The sequence below is a fragment of the Pseudophryne corroboree genome, chromosome 7 (genome assembly GCF_028390025.1).
Source record: "Pseudophryne corroboree isolate aPseCor3 chromosome 7, aPseCor3.hap2, whole genome shotgun sequence".
NCBI classification, from domain to species: Eukaryota; Metazoa; Chordata; class Amphibia; order Anura; family Myobatrachidae; genus Pseudophryne; species Pseudophryne corroboree.
Window position 1 is genome coordinate 241,830,512 of NC_086450.1, and position 18,301 is coordinate 241,848,812.

The following is an 18,301-nucleotide window of genomic DNA, read 5'->3' on the forward strand; positions in this document are numbered from 1 at the left end:
TTGGTCAATCAGTTCTGCAGGAACTTCAGCACTCCCCATCCGGTTTGGGAGCTTTGGTACATCCCCATGGCACTAATGTGGACCCCAGTATCCACTAGGACGTAAGAGAAAATAGTATTTTAATTACCTACCGGTAAATCCTTTTCTCGTAGTCCGTAGAGGATACTTGGCGCCTGCCCAGTGCTTCGTGTTTCCTGCTGTTACTTCGTTAAGTAATGTTGTTGGTTCAGCGGTTGCTGTTCCTGTTCAAGTTGGTTAGTATGCTTTCCTCTTGTTTGTGTGATCACATAATTCAAGAAGAGAAAGAAAATGTCCTCAATGTGGTGCACAAAAAATTACACAGTAGCTAAAATATAACTTTTATTAGTATTCTAAATAAAAAATATTCATAAAAAGCGAAAATTGAGTTAAAAAGTATTAGAAGTGTCAAAAAGAATAAAAATGTGTATTAAAAAAGATCGCTATATGTGAAAAGACTCTGAGATATTTCTCTAAGTAATTAAAAAAATGGAGAAGGAAGCCTGTGTTTAATGTATTTATATATTATGATACAATATCTGATCTCAGGCACAGTATAATCCCCAAAGGATGTTAACAACTATTGAATCAGTGGGATCTTATGGACTCCTCTTTTTACGTGTAACTATACACCTTATAATGTACCCTAATGGGTAGAGTCCCCAAAATCCTTATAAAGTGTCATACACCTTGGTCTTTTGACCTCACAGTTAGAGTAATTTTGTATATATAGCAAATTAATAGGTGCTAGGGCCCTCTACTTATCCTAATCTTTTTGATACTTCTAATAGTTTTTAACTCAATTTTCGCTTACTGTGTAATTTTTTTGTGCACCACATTGAGGACATTTTCTTTCTCTTCTTGAATTATGTGATTGCATTCTTTGTGTCTGTGGTAGCACCCCCCATTTCCTGACACTCGGAATGTAATTAAATTAATCATTTCTCTGGGGGTCTCAACATAAATATATTTACCTGTACTTTGGCTTGTGAGCCCTTACCCCTAGTCTCTTGTTTGTGTGTGCTGTTTCGAATCTCATCACTGTTCTGTTCCATCCTTCCTTAGGATATGTCCGTCTCCTCGGGCACATTTTCTAGACTGAGTCTGGTAGGAGGGGCTTAGAGGGAGGAGCCAGTGCACACTATTGATTTCTTAAAGTGACCAAGGCTCCTAGTGGACCTGTCTACACCCCATGGTACTAATGTGGACCCCAGTATCCTCTAAGGACTACGAGAAAAGGATTTACCGGTAGGTAATTAAAATCCTATTATTTCTACAATGTCTGTACGGAGCTGTAGAGACTTTACTTGTGTAGAATATGACTCAAAGTTCCCAGTTACCTACAACACCAAAGTGACAGTGTTTCACATTATATACTTAAGGGATGACGCAGCGTTGAATGTATGCCTATTTATGGAGTGTATCTGACGTGAAGTTGTACTGTGAATGTGCCAATAATAGGCTACGCAAATTCAAGCTATGCGTTTCAATTACATCTTCCCTTACTACTGAATAGGCGCTTCTCAGGAGTGAAGGGGCATTCTCACATAGGTAAAGTCCAGTGAGTGCATGCATACTCAAATGCGTCATGTTCAGACTTAACACATAAGTGTCTATACACCTATCTTTTTCACCCACTCTAGGGCAGGTGCATGAAATCGATGTAGCTTATAACCAGATGCATATGCTACAAATACAGTTTTGAATGTATACATTTTTCAGTGCTTGTTTCTTTTGTACGCCCAGTTAACTTTCAAGGCTAATGCTAGCTTCAGGGAAAAAAACTGCAGCTTACTGTTGTACTGTACATTATTCAATATAAGAAGTCATTGTGTAGTTAAAACAAAAACAAAAGAGAACCTTCTACAATATATCGACTATTTGCAGTCCATTACCAGTGATTTTAACCTGAGAAAAGCTCCAGCCTGTTACTAAATGTAGATCTGTTTTTTTAACAGTAGATTATTCATTAACATTATTTCTCATACGTCCTAGAGGATGCTGGGGACGACATTAAGACCATGGGGTATAGACGGGATCCGCAGGAGACATGGGCACTCCAAAGACTTTTCATTGGGTGTGAACTGGCTCCCCTCTCTATGCCCCTCCTCCAGACCTCAGTTTTAGAAATGTGCCCAGGTCGACTGGATGCACTCTGAGGAGCTCTACTGAGTTTCTCTGAAAAGACTTATGTTAGGTTTTTTATTTTCAGGGAGATATGCTGGCATCAGACTCCCTGCTTCGTGGGACTGAGGGGGCAGAAGCAGAACCAACTTCCTCAGAGTTTCATGGCTCTGTTTCTGGCTGACAGGACACCATTAGCTCCTGAAGGGAACTGAACGCTAGCCGTGTCTAGATGCTCACTCCCACAGCACGCCGTCACCCCCCTCACAGAGCCAGAAGTCAGAATGACAGGTGAGTATGAGAAGAATGATCTTCAATCAAGTAAGTGACGGCTGAGGTGCGGCACGGCTGGCGGGAGCGCAGCGCGCCATTGCTGCCCACACACACAGGAACTGCAGGGGGCGGGGCGCCCTGGGCAGCAAGAAAAATACCTCAAACTGGCTAAAAGGGGGCAAAAGATGCCGCTGGCACAGCCCTACCCTCGCCAGTATAAATATTGTCATGGATACTGAGGGGCGGAGCTTCTTCCTCAGGCAGCCAGCACACTACTCAGCACCATTGTCTCTCTCTCCTCAGGCTGCAGAGAACACGCTGGTCCTCTCCTCTACTTCTGACAAGTACAGGGTGCTATAAAGGGGGGGGCACAAAGCGATTGTGGTGCATTTGATAGTGTATATTACTATTTAAAAGCGCTTTTGGGCTGTAGACATACTGTGTTCACAGGCAATACTGGCGCTGGGTTTGTGAACTGGCTGCTCCTATCCTGTGTCCCTCTGACAGATTTTACTGTGGGTCTGTCCCCAAAATAAGTCCTAGTGTGTCTGTGAGTGTGGTGTACATGTGTGAGGCATGTCTGAGGCAGGGAGTTCCTCCCCGGAGGAAGCCATTTTAGGGACACAGAGTTGTAATGTGGTGGCGCTACCGGCACACCAAGAGCCTGCATGGGTGAAAGAGCTGCGTGACAGTATGCATCTGATTAACCGTAGATTAGATAAGTCTGAATCTAAGGCTGCATGCTGGATAAAATCTGTAGAAGATGTGATTTTTCAGGATGCTGTTATTCCTTATGCGGGTGGCCCCTCTGGGTCACATAAGAGACCATTTGCAAATGGTGTAAACACTGATACCGACACGGATTCTGATTCTTGTGTCGACAATAGTGAATCCAGAGAGATAGATCATAAAATGGCAAAAAGTATACAATATATGATTGTGGCTATAAGGGACGTGTTGGAGGTTACAGAAAGCACTGCTGTACCTCAGGAGAAAGCTTATTTTTGTAAGGAAAAGAAATCCAAAGTCACGTTCCCTCCTTCACACGAACTAAATGCTCTGTTTGAAGGGATGTGGGTGAATCCTGATAAAAAAATGTCGTATTCCCAAAAGGATTCACATAGCTTATCCTTTCCCGGTTGAAGACAAGAAAAAATGGGAGTAACCCCCTGTGTTAGACAGTGCACTTTCCAGGTTGACAAAGAAGTTAATTCTCCCTGCTCCTGGCACGGGATCTCTTAAAGAGCCGGCAGACTGCAAAATGGAAACGACATTGAAATCCATTTATGTTACCAATGGTACACTGCTCAGGCCCACTATTGCCTGCGCATAGGTGAGTCATGCTATTGAAAAATGGTCAGAAAGCGTGTCATCAGAAATTGACACGATTGATAAAGATGAGATACTCCTTAAGTTAGGGAATATCAAGGATGCTGCCGCCTACATGCTGGAAGCAATGAAGGATATTGGACTCTTGAGTTCACAAGCCGCTACCATGGCAGTATCGGCTAGGCAGGCGTTATGGATTCGCCAGTGGAACGCGGATGCAGATTCCAAAAGAAACATGGAGGCTCTCCCATATAAAGGTGAGGCCTTATTTGGCGATGGCCTGGATGCGTTAGTCTCGGCGGCTACCGCAGGTAAGTCAACATTTTTGCCCTCTGCGCCTGCACTGGCAAAAAAGACCTATCACCCGCAAATGCAGTCCTCTCGGCCCAATAAATACAAAAAGGCGAGAGGTTCCCCCTTCTTTGCAGGTAGGGGAAGGGGAAAGAAGCCCACACCGGCTCCAGGTTCCCAAGAGCAGAAGTCTACCCCTAATTCTGCCAAATCCCCAGCATGACGCTGGAACTCCCTTGCAGGAGGCCGCTCGGGTGGGGGCACGTCTCAAACTCTTCAACCAGGATTGGATTCTGTCTGGCCTGGATCCCTGGGTGTTGCAAATAGTATCCCAGGGATACAAACTAGAGTTTCAAGACGTTCCCCCATGCCGATTTTTCAAATCGACCTTGCCAGCTTCTCCGCCAGAGAGAGAAGCAGTAGCAGAGGCAATCCAAAAATTATGACAAGACCAGGTTATAGTCCTGGTAACGTTGTCACAACAAGGGCGGGGTTTTTATTCAAGCCTCTTTGTTGTTCCGAAGCCGGACGGCTCGGTCAGACCGATCCTACATCTAAAAGATCTGAATTTCTTCCTGAAAAGGTTCAAGTTCAAGATGGAATCACTTCGGGCGGTTATTGCCAGTCTGGAGGAGGGGGACTACTTAGTGTCGGTGAACATAAAGGATGCTTACCTGCATGTTCCCATTTATCCTCCTCACCAGGCTTATCTGAGATTCACGGTTCAGGATTGCCATTACCAATTCCAGACGTTACCTTTCGGTCTCTCCACGGCGCCGAGAGTATTCACCAAGGTGATGGCGGAGATGATGGTCCTCCTTCGTCAGAAAGGAGTCAATATAATCCCTTATCTGGACGACCTCCTGATAAAGGCGAGATCCAGGGAGCAGTTATTACAAAACATATCCTTCTCCCTGTCAATACTCCAATAACACGGGTGGATCATAAATTACCCAAAGTCACAGTTGGAACCGACGACAAGGTTGTCTTTCCTCGGGATGATTCTGGACACAGAAGTTCAGAGAGTATTTCTTCCGCTGGAAAAGACTCTGGAAATCCAGAAAATGGTAAAACAGATATTGAAACCATCAAGTGTGTTGATCCATCAGTGCATTCGGTTGTTGGGGAGGATGGTGGCGGCCTAGGAGGCCATACAGTTTGGCAGGTTCCATGCCAGAGTATTCCAGTGGGACCTGTTGGACAAGTGGTCGGGATCACACCTACACATGCACAGAAAGATAATCCTGTCGTCAAAAACTAGGATTTCGCTCCTGTGGTGGTTGCACAGCTCTCACCTGCTAGAGGGACGCAGGTTCGGGATTCAGGACTGGGTCCTAGTAACCACGGATGCAAGTCTCCGAGGCTGGGGAGCAGTCTCTCAGGGAGAAAACTTCCAGGGACGTTGGTCACAACAGGAAACCTGCCTTAACATAAACGTTCTGGAGCTAAGAGCCATTTACAATGGCCTTCAACAAGCGGTACATCTTCTTCAAGACCGTCCCGTGCAGATCCAGGGGGACAATGTAACAGCAGTCGAATACAGGCAGGGCGGAACGAAAAGCAGAGCGGCAATGGCAGAGGCGACAAAAATCCTCTGCTGGGCAGAAAAACATCTACAAGCTGTCGGCAATATTCATTCCGGGAGTAGACAACTGGGAAGCAGACTTCCTCAGCTGACACGATCTCCATCCAGGAGAGTGGGGCCTCCACCAAGAAGTCTTCGCAGAGGTGACAAGTCTTTGGGGAGTTCCTCAAATAGACATGATGGCGTCTCGTCTTAACAAGAAGCTTCAGAGATACTGTTCCAAGTCGAGAGACCCTCAAGCAGTAGCAGTGGATGCACTGGTGACCCAGTGGGTGTTTCCGTCAGTGTATGTTTTCCCTCCACTTCCGCTGATCCCAAAAGTACTCGGGATCATAAGAAAGACAAGGGTTCGAGCAATCTTCATTGCCCCAGACTGGCCTAGAAGGGCTTGGTACCCAGATCTTCAGCAGTTACGCATAGGAGATCCTCTGCCTCTTCCTCTTCGGGAGGACCTGCTGCAGCAGGGGCCTTGTGTGTACCAAGATTTACCGCGGCTACGTTTGACGGCATGGCTGTTGAGCGCCGTATCCTAGCCAGGAAGGGTATTCCTAAGGAGGTCATCCCCACCCTTATTCAGGCCAGAAAGGAAGTAACGTCAAAACATTACCACCGTATTTGGAGAAAATATGTGTCTTGCTGTGAATCCAAGAAAGCTCCTACGGAAGAGTTTCACTTAGGACGTTTTCTCCATTTTTTGCAGGATGGTGTGGAGACGGGCCTCCGATTGGGATCAATCAAGGTCCAGATTTCGGCCTTGTCAGTGTTCTTCCAAAAACAGTTGGCCTCTCTTCCAGAGGTTCAGACCTTTGTGAAAGGGGTTCTGCACATCCAGCCTCCATTCGTGCCTCCAGTGGCACCATGGGACCTTAACGTGGTATTGCAGTTCCTTCAATCGGATTGGTTTGAGCCTCTACAAAAGATAGAGTTGAAGTTTCTCACTTGGAAAGTGGTGATGCTTTTGGCATTGGCATCTGCAAGGCGGGTGTCGGAATTGGGGGCCTTGTCTCACAAGAGCCCTTACCTGATTTTCCATGAAAATAGGGCAGAGTTGCGAACTCGCCAACATTTTCTTCCAAAGGTGGTTTCTGCTTTTCACATAAACCAACCTATTGTGGTGCCAGTAGTTACTGACACATTCACCGAGTCAAAGTTTCTAGATGTGGTTAGAGCTTTGAAAATCTATGTTGCTAGAACAGCTCGTATACAGAAAACAGTGGCTCTGTTTGTCCTGTATGATCACAACAAGATTGGCTGTCCTGCTTCCAAGCAGACTATTGCACGTTGGATTAGAAATACGATTCATCAAGCTCATACTACGGCTGGATTGCCGTTACCGACGTCGGTAAAGGCCCACTCCACTAGGAGTGGGGGGTCTCGGTATTACAACTTTGCTGAGCAGCTACTTGGTCAGGGTCAAACACATTTGCTAAGTTCTACAAGTTTGACACCTTGGCCGATGAGGACCTAAAGTTTTGTCAATCGGTGCTGCAGGGTCTTCCGCACTCTCCCGCCCGTACTGGAGATTTGGTATAGACCCCATGGTCTTGATGTCGTCCCCAGCATCCTCTAGGACGTATGAGAAAATAGGATTTTGATAACCTACCGGTAAATCCTTTTCTCCTAGTCCGTAGAGGATGCTGGGCGCCCGTCCCAGTGCGTACTTTACCTGCAGTTTAGTTATTACAGTTACACAAGTTGTGTTATCTTGGTTTCAGCATGTTGCTGCAATTAGTTCATGCCTGTTGGCGTGTGTTAAGTTGAATGCCATGTGTGCGGCATGGTTGAGGGTGTGAGTTGGTAGATATCTCACCACTAGTTAAGTAATTCCTTTCCTCGAAATTTGTCAGTCTCCCTGGGCACAGTTCCTACAACTGAGGTCTGGAGGAGGGGCAAAGAGGGAGGAGCCAGTTCACACCCAATGAAAAGTCTTTAGAGTGCCCATGTCTCCTGCGGATCCCATCTATACCGCATGGTCTTGACGTCGTCCCCAGCATCCTCTACGGACTAGGAGAAATGGATTTACCGGTAGGTTATCAAAATCCTATTTTCTCTAACGTCCTAAGTGGATGCTGGGGACTCCGTAAGGACCATGGGGGGGGAATAGCGGCTCCGCAGGAGACTGGGCACATCTAAAGAAAGCTTTAGGACTAACTGGTGTGCACTGGCTCCTCCCCCTATGACCCTCCTCCAAGCCTCAGTTAGATTTCTGTGCCCGATGAGAAGGGTGCACACTAGGGGCTCTCCTGAGCTTCTTAGTGAAAGTTTTAGTTTAGGTTTGTTATTTTCAGTGAGACCTGCTGGCAACAGGCTCACTGCATCGAGGGACTAAGGGGAGAAGAAGCGAACTCACCTGCGTGCAGAGTGGATTGGGCTTCTTGGCTACTGGACATTAGCTCCAGAGGGACGATCACAGGCCCAGCCTGGATGGGTCCCGGAGCCGCGCCGCCGGCCCCCTTACAGAGCCAGAAGAGCGAAGAGGTCCGGAAAAATCGGCGGCAGAAGACGTTCCTGTCTTCAATAAGGTAGCGCACAGCACTGCAGCTGTGCGCCATTGCTCTCAGCACACTTCATACTCCGGTCACTGAGGGTGCAGGGCGCTGGGGGGGGCGCCCTGAGACGCAATAAAACATGATAAAAATACCTTACATGGCAAAAAATACATCACATATAGCTCCTGGGCTATATGGATGCATTTAACCCCTGCCAGAATATACAGAAAAACGGGAGATAAGGCCGCCGAAAAGGGGGCGGAGCCTATCTCCTCAGCACACTGGCGCCATTTTCCCTCACAGCTCAGTTGGAGGGAAGCTCCCTGGCTCTTCCCTGCAGTCCCTACACTACAGAAAGGGTTAAAAAAAGAGAGGGGGGCACTAATTAGGCGCAGTATTAAAACATACAGCAGCTATAAAGGGAAAAACACTTATATAAGGTTATCCCTGTATATATATATAGCGCTCTGGTGTGTGCTGGCATACTCTCCCTCTGTCTCCCCAAAGGGCTAGTGGGGTCCTGTCCTCTATCAGAGCATTCCCTGTGTGTGTGCTGTGTGTCGGTACGTTTGTGTCGACATGTATGAGGAGAAAAATGATGTGGAGACGGAGCAGAGTGTCTGTAACAGTGATGTCACCACCTAGGGGGTCGACACCTGAGTGGATGTACTGTTGAAAATTACGTGACAGTGTCAGCTCTGTATAAAAAAACAGTGGTTGACATGAGACAGCCGGCTACTCAGCTTGTGCCTGTCCAGACGTCTCATAGGCCGTCAGGGGCTCTAAAGCGCCCGTTACCTCAGATGGCAGATACAGACGCCGACATGGATACTGACTCCTGTGTCGACGGTGAAGAGACAACCGTGATTTCCAGTAGGGCCACACGTTACATGATTGAGACAATGGAAAATGTTTTATACATTTCTGATAATACGAGTACCACCAAAAAGGGGTATTATGTTCGGTGAAGGAAAAAACTACCTGTAGTTTTCCTGAATCTGAGAAATAAAATGAGGTGTGTGATGATGCGTGGGTTTCCCCCCGATAACAATTGATAATTTCTTAAAAAGTATTGGTGTATACCCTTTCCCGCCAGAGGTTAGGGTGCGTTGGGAAACACCCCCTAGGGGGGATAAGGCGCTCACACGCTTGTAAGAACAAGGGCTCTACCCTCTTATGAGATGGCCGCCCTTAAGGATCCTGCTGATAGAAAGCAGGAGGGTATCCAAAAATGTATTCACACACATACTGGTGTTATACTGCGACCAGCAATCGCCTCAGCCTGGAGGTGCAGTGCTGGGTTGGCATGGTCGGATTCCCTGACTGGAAATATTGATATCCTAGATAAGGATAGTATATTATTGCCTATAGAGCATTTAAAAGATGCATTTCTATATATGCATGATGCACAGCGGAATATTTGCCGACTGGCATCAAGTATAAGTGCGTTGTCCAATTCTACCAGTAAAATGGTCAGGTGATGCGGATTCCAAACGGCATTTGGAAGTATTGCCTTTGAAAAGGGACATTTGGGGTCGGTCTTTTAGACCTGGTGGCCACGGCAACAACTGGGAAATCCACGTTTGTACCCCAGGTCGCCTCTCAAAATAAGACGCCGTATTATCAGGCGCAGTCCTTTGTTGGCAAGCGGACAAAAGGTTCCTCTTTTCTGCTCGTGACAGAGGGAGAGGAAAAAGGCTGAAGAGATTAGCCAGTTCCCAGGAACAGAAACCCTTTCCCGCCTCTGCCAAGCCCTCAGTATGACGCTAGGGCCTTACAAGCTCAGGCACGGTGGGGGCCCGTTCTCAATGAATTTCAGTGCGCAGTGGGCTCACTCGCAAGTAGACCCCTGGATCCTTCAGGTAATATCTCAAGGGTACATATTGGAATTCGAGACGTCTCCCCCTCGCCGTTTCCAAAAGTCGGCTTTACCGACGTCTCCCTCTGACAGGGAGGCAGTTTTGGAAGCCATTCACAAGCTGTATTCCCAGCAGGTGATAATCAAGGTACCCCTCCTGCAACAGGGAACGGGGTATTATTCCACACTATTGTGGTACCGAAGCCAGACGGCTCGGTGAGACCGATTCTAAATCTAAAATCTAAAATCTTTGAACACTTACATACAGAGGTTCAAATTCAAGATTGAGTCACTCAGAGCAGTGATTGCGAACCTGGAAGAAGGGGACTACATGATGTCTCGGGACATCAAGGATGCTTACCTTCATGTCAAAATTTACCCTTCTCACCAAGGGTACCTCAGGTTATGGTACAGAACTGTCACTATCAGTTCAGACGCTGCCGTAGGGATGGTCCACGGCACCCCGGGTCTTTACCAAGGTAATGGCCGAAATGATATCCCTTCGAAGGAAGGGAATTTTAGTTATCCCTTACTTGGACGATTCCCTGATAAGGGTAAGATCCAGGGAACAGTTGGAAGTCGGTGTAGCACTATCTCAGGTAGTGTTGCGGCAGCACGATTGGATTCTCAATATTCCAAAATCGCAGCTGGTTCCGACGACTTGTCTTCTGTTTCCTAGGGATGTTCCTGGACACAGTCCAGAAAAAAGGTGTTTCTCCCGGAAGAGAAAGCCAGGGAGTTATCCGAGCTAGTCAGGAACCTCCTAAAACCGAACCAAGTCTCAGTGCATCAATGCACAAGGGTTCTGGGTAAAAATGGTGGCTTCCTACGAAGCAATCCCATTCGTTAGATTCCACGCAAGAACTTTCCAGTGGAACCTACTGGACAAATGGTCCGGGTCGCATTTTCAGATGCATCAGCGGATAACCCTGTCACCAAGGACAAGGGTATCCATCCTGTGGTGGTTGCAGAGTGCTCATCTTCTAGAGGGCCGCAGATTCGGCATTCAGGACTGGGTCCTGGTGACCACGGATGCCAGCCTGCGAGGCTGGGGAGCAGTCACACAGGGAAGGAATATCCAGGGCTTAGGGTCAAGCCTGGATACATCACTTCACATAAATATCCTGAAGCTAAGGGCCATTTACAATGCTCTAAGCTTAGCAAGACCTCTGCTTCAAGGTCAGCCGGTGTTGATCCAGTCGGACAACATCATGGCAGTCACTCACGTAAACAGACAGGGTGGCACAAGAAGCAGGAGGGCAATGGCAGAAGCTGCAGGGATTCTTCGCTGGGCGGAAAATCATGTGATAGCACTGTCAACAGTATTCATTCCGGGAGTGGACAACTGGGAAGCAGACTTCCTCAGCACGACCTCCACCCGGGAGAGTGGGGACTTCACCCAGAAGTCGTCCACATGATTAAAAAACTCGACAGGTATTGCGCCAGGTCAAGAGACCCTCAGGCAATAGTTGTAGACGCTCTGGTAACACCGTGGGTGTACCAGTCAGTGTATGTGTTCCCTCCTCTGCCTCTCATACCCAAGGTACTGAGATTGATAAGATGGAGAGGAGAAAGCACTATATTCGTGGCTCCGGATTGGCCAAGAAGGACTTGGTAACCGGAACTTCAAGAGATGCTCACGGAGGATCCGTGGCCTCTACCTCTAAGAAGGGACCTGCTCCAGCAAGGACCCTGTCTGTTCCAAGACTTACCGCGGCTGCGTTTGACGGCATGCCGGTTGAACACCGGATCCTGAAGGAAAAAAGGCATTCCGGATGAAGTCATCCATATCCTGATCTAAAGCCAGGAAGGATGTAACCGCAAAAACATTATCACCGCAATTGGCGAAAATATGTTGCGTAGTGCGAGGCCAGTAAGGCCCGACGGAGGAAATTCAACTGGGTCGATTCCTACATTTCCTGCAAACAGGAGTGTCTATGGGCCTGAAATTGGGGTCCATTAAGGTTCAGATTTCGGCCCTGTCAATTTTCTTCCAAAAAAGAACTAGCTTCAGTCCCTGAAGTTTAGACGTTTGTAAAAGGGGTACTGCATATACAGCCTCCTTTTGTGCCTCCAGTGGCAATTTGGGATCTCAATGTAGTTTGGGTTCCAAAAGTCACATTGGTTTGAACCACTTAAATCTGTGGAGTTAAAATATCTCACATGGAAAGTGGTCATGCTGTTGGCCCTGGCCTGGGCCAGGCGCGTGTCAGAATTGGCGGCTTTATCCTGTAAAAGCCCTTATCTGATTTTCCATTCGGACAGGGCGGAATTGAGGACTCGTCCTCAGTTTCTCCCTAAGGTGGTTCCAGCGTTTTCACCTGAACCAACCTATTGTGGTGCCTGCGGCTACTAGGGACTTGGAGGAATCCAAGTTGCTGGATGTTGTCAGGGCCCTGAAAATATTTCCAGGACGGCTGGAGTCAGGAAATCTGACTCGCTGTTTATCCTGTATGCACCCAACAAGCTGGGTGCTCCTGCTTCTAAGCAGACTATTGCTCGTTGGATTTGTAGTACAATTCAGCTTGCACATTCTGTGGCAGGCCTGCCACAGCTAAAATCTGTAAAAGCCCGTTCCACAAGGAAAGTGGGCTCATCTTGGGCGGCTGCCCGAGGGGTCTCGGCTTTACAACTTTGCCGAGCAGCTACTTGGTCAGGGGCAAACACGTTTGCTAAATTCTACAAATTTGATACCCTGGCTGAGGAGGACCTGGAGTTCTCTCATTCGGTGCTGCAGAGTCATCCGCACTCTCCCGCCCGTTTGGGAGCTTTGGTATAATCCCCATGGTCCTTACGGAGTCCCCAGCATCCACTTAGGACGTTAGAGAAAATAAGAATTTACTTACCGATAATTCTATTTCTCATAGTCCGTAGTGGATGCTGGGCGCCCATCCCAAGTGCGGATTGTCTGCAATACTTGTACATAGTTATTATTACAAAAATCGGGTTATTATTGTTGGGAGCCATCTTTTCAGAGGCTCCTCTGTTATCATACTGTTAACTGGGTTCAGATCACAAGTTATACGGTGTGATTGGTGTGGCTGGTATGAGTCTTACCCGGGATTCAAAATCCTTCCTTATTGTGTACGCTCGTCCGGGCACAGTATCCTAACTGAGGCTTGGAGGAGGGTCATAGGGGGAGGAGCCAGTGCACACCAGTTAGTCCTAAAGCTTTCTTTAGATGTGCCCAGTCTCCTGCGGAGCTGCTATTCCCCCCCCCATGGTCCTTACGGAGTCCCCAGCATCCACTACGGACTATGAGAAATAGAATTATCGGTAAGTAAATTCTTATTTTTAAGCTGCTATATTCCTCGTGTGTTAGGTACAGAAAAATAAATATTCCTTTCAAGTAGGGAAATGTCATAATAGTGTAGTAATTTTTCAGAATAGAGGCCCTTTTAAGACTTTTAATAAATATAAAGAAATGATCTATACAAATAAGGATCGTAAACTAGGTGATCTGCAATGAGCAGTCATTAAATATTTTTCGCACTTCGTGGCGTAACAGTGAGAATGGGACAAATCTATACTTTTAACTGGGAAAAGGAGAGACAGAGCCCTTTCTGCCGTTTGGCTGGTCCTATCATTGCTCATGTATTACACCCTTGAAGTAATTCATCATAAAGTCTGCGTTGGAGCAAAGAGTATTAATATGGCCACAGAGCCAGTCAAGCAGCAGCACTGTTCCCACAACTGACAAATGATTTTACAGCCATTGCACATCTCCAAGTGAAGCTGGGTACACACTGGCAGATATAGCTGCAGTTCAATCGATCTGCAGATGGTGATTGTTCATACACACAGAAAGATGCTCCAATATATCTTAGATATATCTGCTGTTAGAGCTATCTGCAGCTATATATGCAGGTGGGGATTGTTCATACACTGAAAGATGCACTACTATATCTGCAGATATATTTTTCATCTGCTGTGTTGCACAGCACATGCAATATATCTGTGAAAGACGTCTTTCACAGACATATTGCTTGTACACACCTGCAGATCAGCAAAAGATATATTGGACAACCAACTGATTGGCCAATATACCTGCCAGTGTGCACCCAGCATTAGCCTCTGGAATTGGACTCAATGTTTATTTCATTGATTAAAAGCATCATTTTGTTCTGGGAAGTAGGCATGCTGGAGAATCGCTCTGCATGTGGCCACAGTTTTTAGATCTGATTTTGTACAGACAATAGACTGAATGGAATTATTAAAGCCTTCCTTGCTCTTGCTGTGGGATTATGTCAGCGCACCTTCCCCACTGCTGTAGATGAACAATAATTATGCTAATTGTAATTTAACTACATTTATGCTGCTGATATTCCACTCTAGAGTCTGCTCCATGAAAGTCATTTAAAGCACTATAGGAAATGTTAGGAGTTGTGTCTATGTAAACTGGTGTGGTGTATCCATAATACACAGCATTATGCTATTCCCGCTCCTGGCGCCCCACTAGCTTTGCTCTCTGCCGCCAGATCGTTCTGTATGATGAAAGATTTCTCTGTAAGATGAAGTGACTGATTCAGGTAACGGTCACAGTGGGAGGCAGTGGCCTACCTGAAGCTGTCAGAAGAGCTAATTCTTGTCATTTCAAATCTTTTTATCATTGTCTTTGTACCTTTTTAGCCATGTTCAGTTTTCCGGTGCCTCAGATTAATTACTCATCTTCCTCTTATTGTTATAGTGGGGAAAAAAAATTGTGTCTCTGTGTGACTTGTAACCTATTGTTTCTTTTGTTTATATTCTTACCATGTTTATGAGGGTGAAATAAGCTGCTGGTGTCCGTTATCAACTCCCATTTATCTAGATGTCTTAAGTTTTGAAATGCAAGGGAACCTGTTGTCAGTCAGATCGTTGGAATGCACCAGCAGAGAGTACATGAGGAGTTTAAGTGATTTTTCTCCGTATGTACAGTATAGTGTGATGATGTGAGGAGGGAATGGAAACAGCAAAGAGCAACAGACCAAGAGTTGTATAGTGGAAGAAGTAGGGTCCCCAGCAGCACATTTATCAGTAGATGAGTGACGTGTCAGCAGAAAGCCAGAGATCGAGAGTTATATAGGTGTCTCAGCAGCGCAGAGTATATCAGTAGATTAGTGACATCTTAGTGAGGATAGGGTTACATGTTACAGGGGCAGTGACATGATGAGAGGAGGGAAATGGAAGCAGCAGGAAGCCACAGCCTGAGAGTTATACAATGTAAGGAGGGTCATAGGGTCGACAGTCATTAGATCGACCACTATTGGTCGACAGTGACTAGGCCGTCACCTGAAATAGGTTGAGACAGTCATTAGGTCGACGTGAACAAGGTCGACATGGAAAAAGGTCGACATACGTTTGTTTGTTTTTTGTTTTTTTTGTGTAGTTTTCATCGTAAAGTGACGGAGAACCCATATTAGTGCACCATGTCCCTGGCATGGCTCAAGCTTCGCTCGCCATGCTTCGCTCAAGGTTTCTGTTGCCAATTGTTGTGCACGTGGATCGTAAAGTATGAAAAAATTAAAAAAATGAAAAGAAAAAAAATTTGAAAAACGCATGTCGACCTTTTTCCATGTCGACCTAGTGACCATGTCGACCAATAGTGGTCGACCTGATGACTGTCGACCTAAGTGCTGTCGACCTAATGACCGTATCCCATAAGCAGCATGGTCCGCCAGCAGCATAGAACAGTCATGTGATACTCCTGTATTACTAATGGAGGAAGAAGTTTATCCAACTTTGTTTTAATTTCTGTATAAATGTCTCTTCTTTTTTTCTTTTTTTATTCCATTTATCCAGCCTGTTTAAACTATTTTGTTTTTACAGTATGGTATTTTTGTGTTTTGTGCAGAGTATACACATCCAGGCATATATTTGTAATCTAAAAGCCGGTTTAATGTGACATCTATGATTTTTAGAGAGGGCAAAAAACTTCATACTGTACAAAGAAAGAAACAAAATCTTATTCCACTCACCTGGGCTAGGGTCCAGTAAGCGTATGCTCATAATGCTGATCAGTCTAGAACTATGTCCTTGCTTGGAATTCACGTTGCAGAGACTGAGCATTCCCCACTCTTGGATTGCCTAGTCCCAGACAAATTGTGGAAGGGAGCAATGTTTTTTGTACTATGATGTCATACTGATGAGTTTAGTTCATTAAAATAACCTCAGCTGTTGTTGAAAGGTCTACATTTGGAAGCTCTGTTTTTGTATGGTAACTAGTCTCTTCCATTCTACACAGGGTGTGGTCACTGTAAGAAAATGAAACCGGACTATGAGAAAGCAGCTGAAACCCTGCACGCGGAAAACGTAAGTACAAATTATATTTTATTTGTTCTGTTGCTTTTGCTTCTGCCATTATTATCTTCCTAGCTTTACCTCTGGTCTCTTCTGTTGAATGTTTATCCTAAAACTTCTCGCTGTAAAGTCCTCATTCTCCATGTACGTCTCCACTGTCCACAGTATTCTCTATTTATTATCCCCTGTCTTTAGAGCATCTGATCCTTTAAATTCAAATCACTTGTCAGTTAACTTATCTTGTGTCCACATGGATTGGGTAGAGGCCTCCCTCCAGAAAGAGAGTTGCACTCAAAAATAATTTCAAATGTGAGAGAACTTTATACATATTCTGAATGATCCCACAATTGTCCCTGGAATTTTGATATGTTGTATCTTTCTTCCCCTACGCTGTGTTGTGTTAGCCCCTGCACATCATGGATTTCTCTGTTTTCTCTTACGTCCTAGAGGATGCTGGGGTCCACATTAGTACCATGGGGTATAGACAGGTCCACCAGGAGCCATTGGCACTTTAAGAGTTTGAGAGTGTGGGCTGGTTCCTTCCTCTATGCCCCTCCTATCAGACTCAGTTTAGAAAATGTGCCCAGAGGGGCCGGTCACAGCTAGGGGAGCTCTCCAGAGTTTCTCTAGTAAAGTTTATTTCTCATACGTCCTAGAGGATGCTGGGTCCACTTCATGACCATGGGGTATAGACGGTTCCGCAGGAGCCATGGGCACTCTTAAGACTTTTCAATTGGTGTGAACTGGCTCCTCCCTCTATGCCTCTCCTCCAGACCTCAGTTTTAGAAATGTGCCCAGGCAGACTGGATGCACTCTGAGGAGCTCTGAGTTTCTCTGAAAAGACTTATGTTAGGTTTTTTATTTTCAGGGAGAACTGCTGGCAACAGTCTCCCTGCTTCGTGGGACTGAGGGGGCAGAAGTAGGAACCAACTTCCTGAAGAGTTTCATGGCTCTGTTTCTGGCTGACAGGACACCATTAGCTCCTGAAGGGAACTGAACGCTAGCCGTGTCTAGATGCTCACTCCCACAGCACGCCGTCACCCCCCTCACAGAGCCAGAAGTCAGAAGACAGGTGAGTGTATGAAGACAGATCTTCAATCAAGCAAAGTGACGGCTGAGGTACCGCGCAGCTGGGCGGGAGCGCAGCGCGCCATTGCTGCCCACACATACACAGGCACTGCAGGGTGCAGGGCGCTGGGGGGGGGGCGCGACTTTGGCAGCAAATAAACTGGATAAAAGGGGGCATAAGATGCCAAGACACAGCCCTACCCCCGCCAGTATAAATATTATGTGAAAATCTCTGAGGAGAAACGCACCATTGCGGGGGCGGAGCTTCCTCCTCAGGCAGCCAGCACACTACTCAGCGCCATTTTCTCTCATTCACAGACTGCAGAGAAGAAGCTGGTCCTCCTCCACTTCTGAACAAGTATCAGGGTGAAAAAAGGGGGCGCATGGGTGCTAATACATATTGTGCACAATATAATAGCGCTTAAAGGTTTCTGTGTACGGAGTACGCGACAGAGGGATTTTGTCTCTGTGTACAAAGTACGCGGCACAGGGATTTTTTCTTTGGCGCTGGGTTGTGAACTGGCTGCTCCTAAACTGTGTCCCTCTGACAGATTTTACTGTGGGTCTGTCCCCAGTGTGTCTGTGAGTGTGTGTTGTACACGTGTGTAAGAGATGTCTGAGGCAGGGAGTTCCTCCCGGAGGAAGGCATTTTAGGGACACAGAGTTGTAATGTGGTGGCGCTGCCGGCACACCAAGAGCCTGCATGGGTGAAAGAAATACGTGATAGTATGCATCATATCAATAGGAGATTAGATAAGTCTCCTTTTGTGCCTCCAGTGGCACCATGGGACCTTAACGTGGTGTTGCAGTTCCTTCAATCGTATTGGTTTGAACCTCTACAAGAGATAGAGTTGAAGTTTCTCACTTGGAAAGTGGTGATGCTTTTGGCATTGACATCCGCACGGTGGGTGTCTAAATTGGGGGCCTTGTCTCACAAGTGCCCTTACCTGATCTTCCATGAAGATAGGGCAGAGTTGAGAACTCGTC

General features: G+C 46.4%; 1 protein-coding gene across 1 annotated transcript in view; it reads left to right on the forward strand.

Moving 5' to 3' along the window:
- The window catches only part of PDIA5 (protein disulfide isomerase family A member 5), a 295,349-nt gene that overhangs the window by 171,484 nt on the left and 105,564 nt on the right, over positions 1-18,301 (forward strand). The window contains exon 12 of the mRNA XM_063934059.1: positions 16,191-16,258. Within this exon, the coding sequence (XP_063790129.1) occupies positions 16,191-16,258 (68 nt within the window). The remainder of the gene's footprint in view (positions 1-16,190; positions 16,259-18,301) is intronic.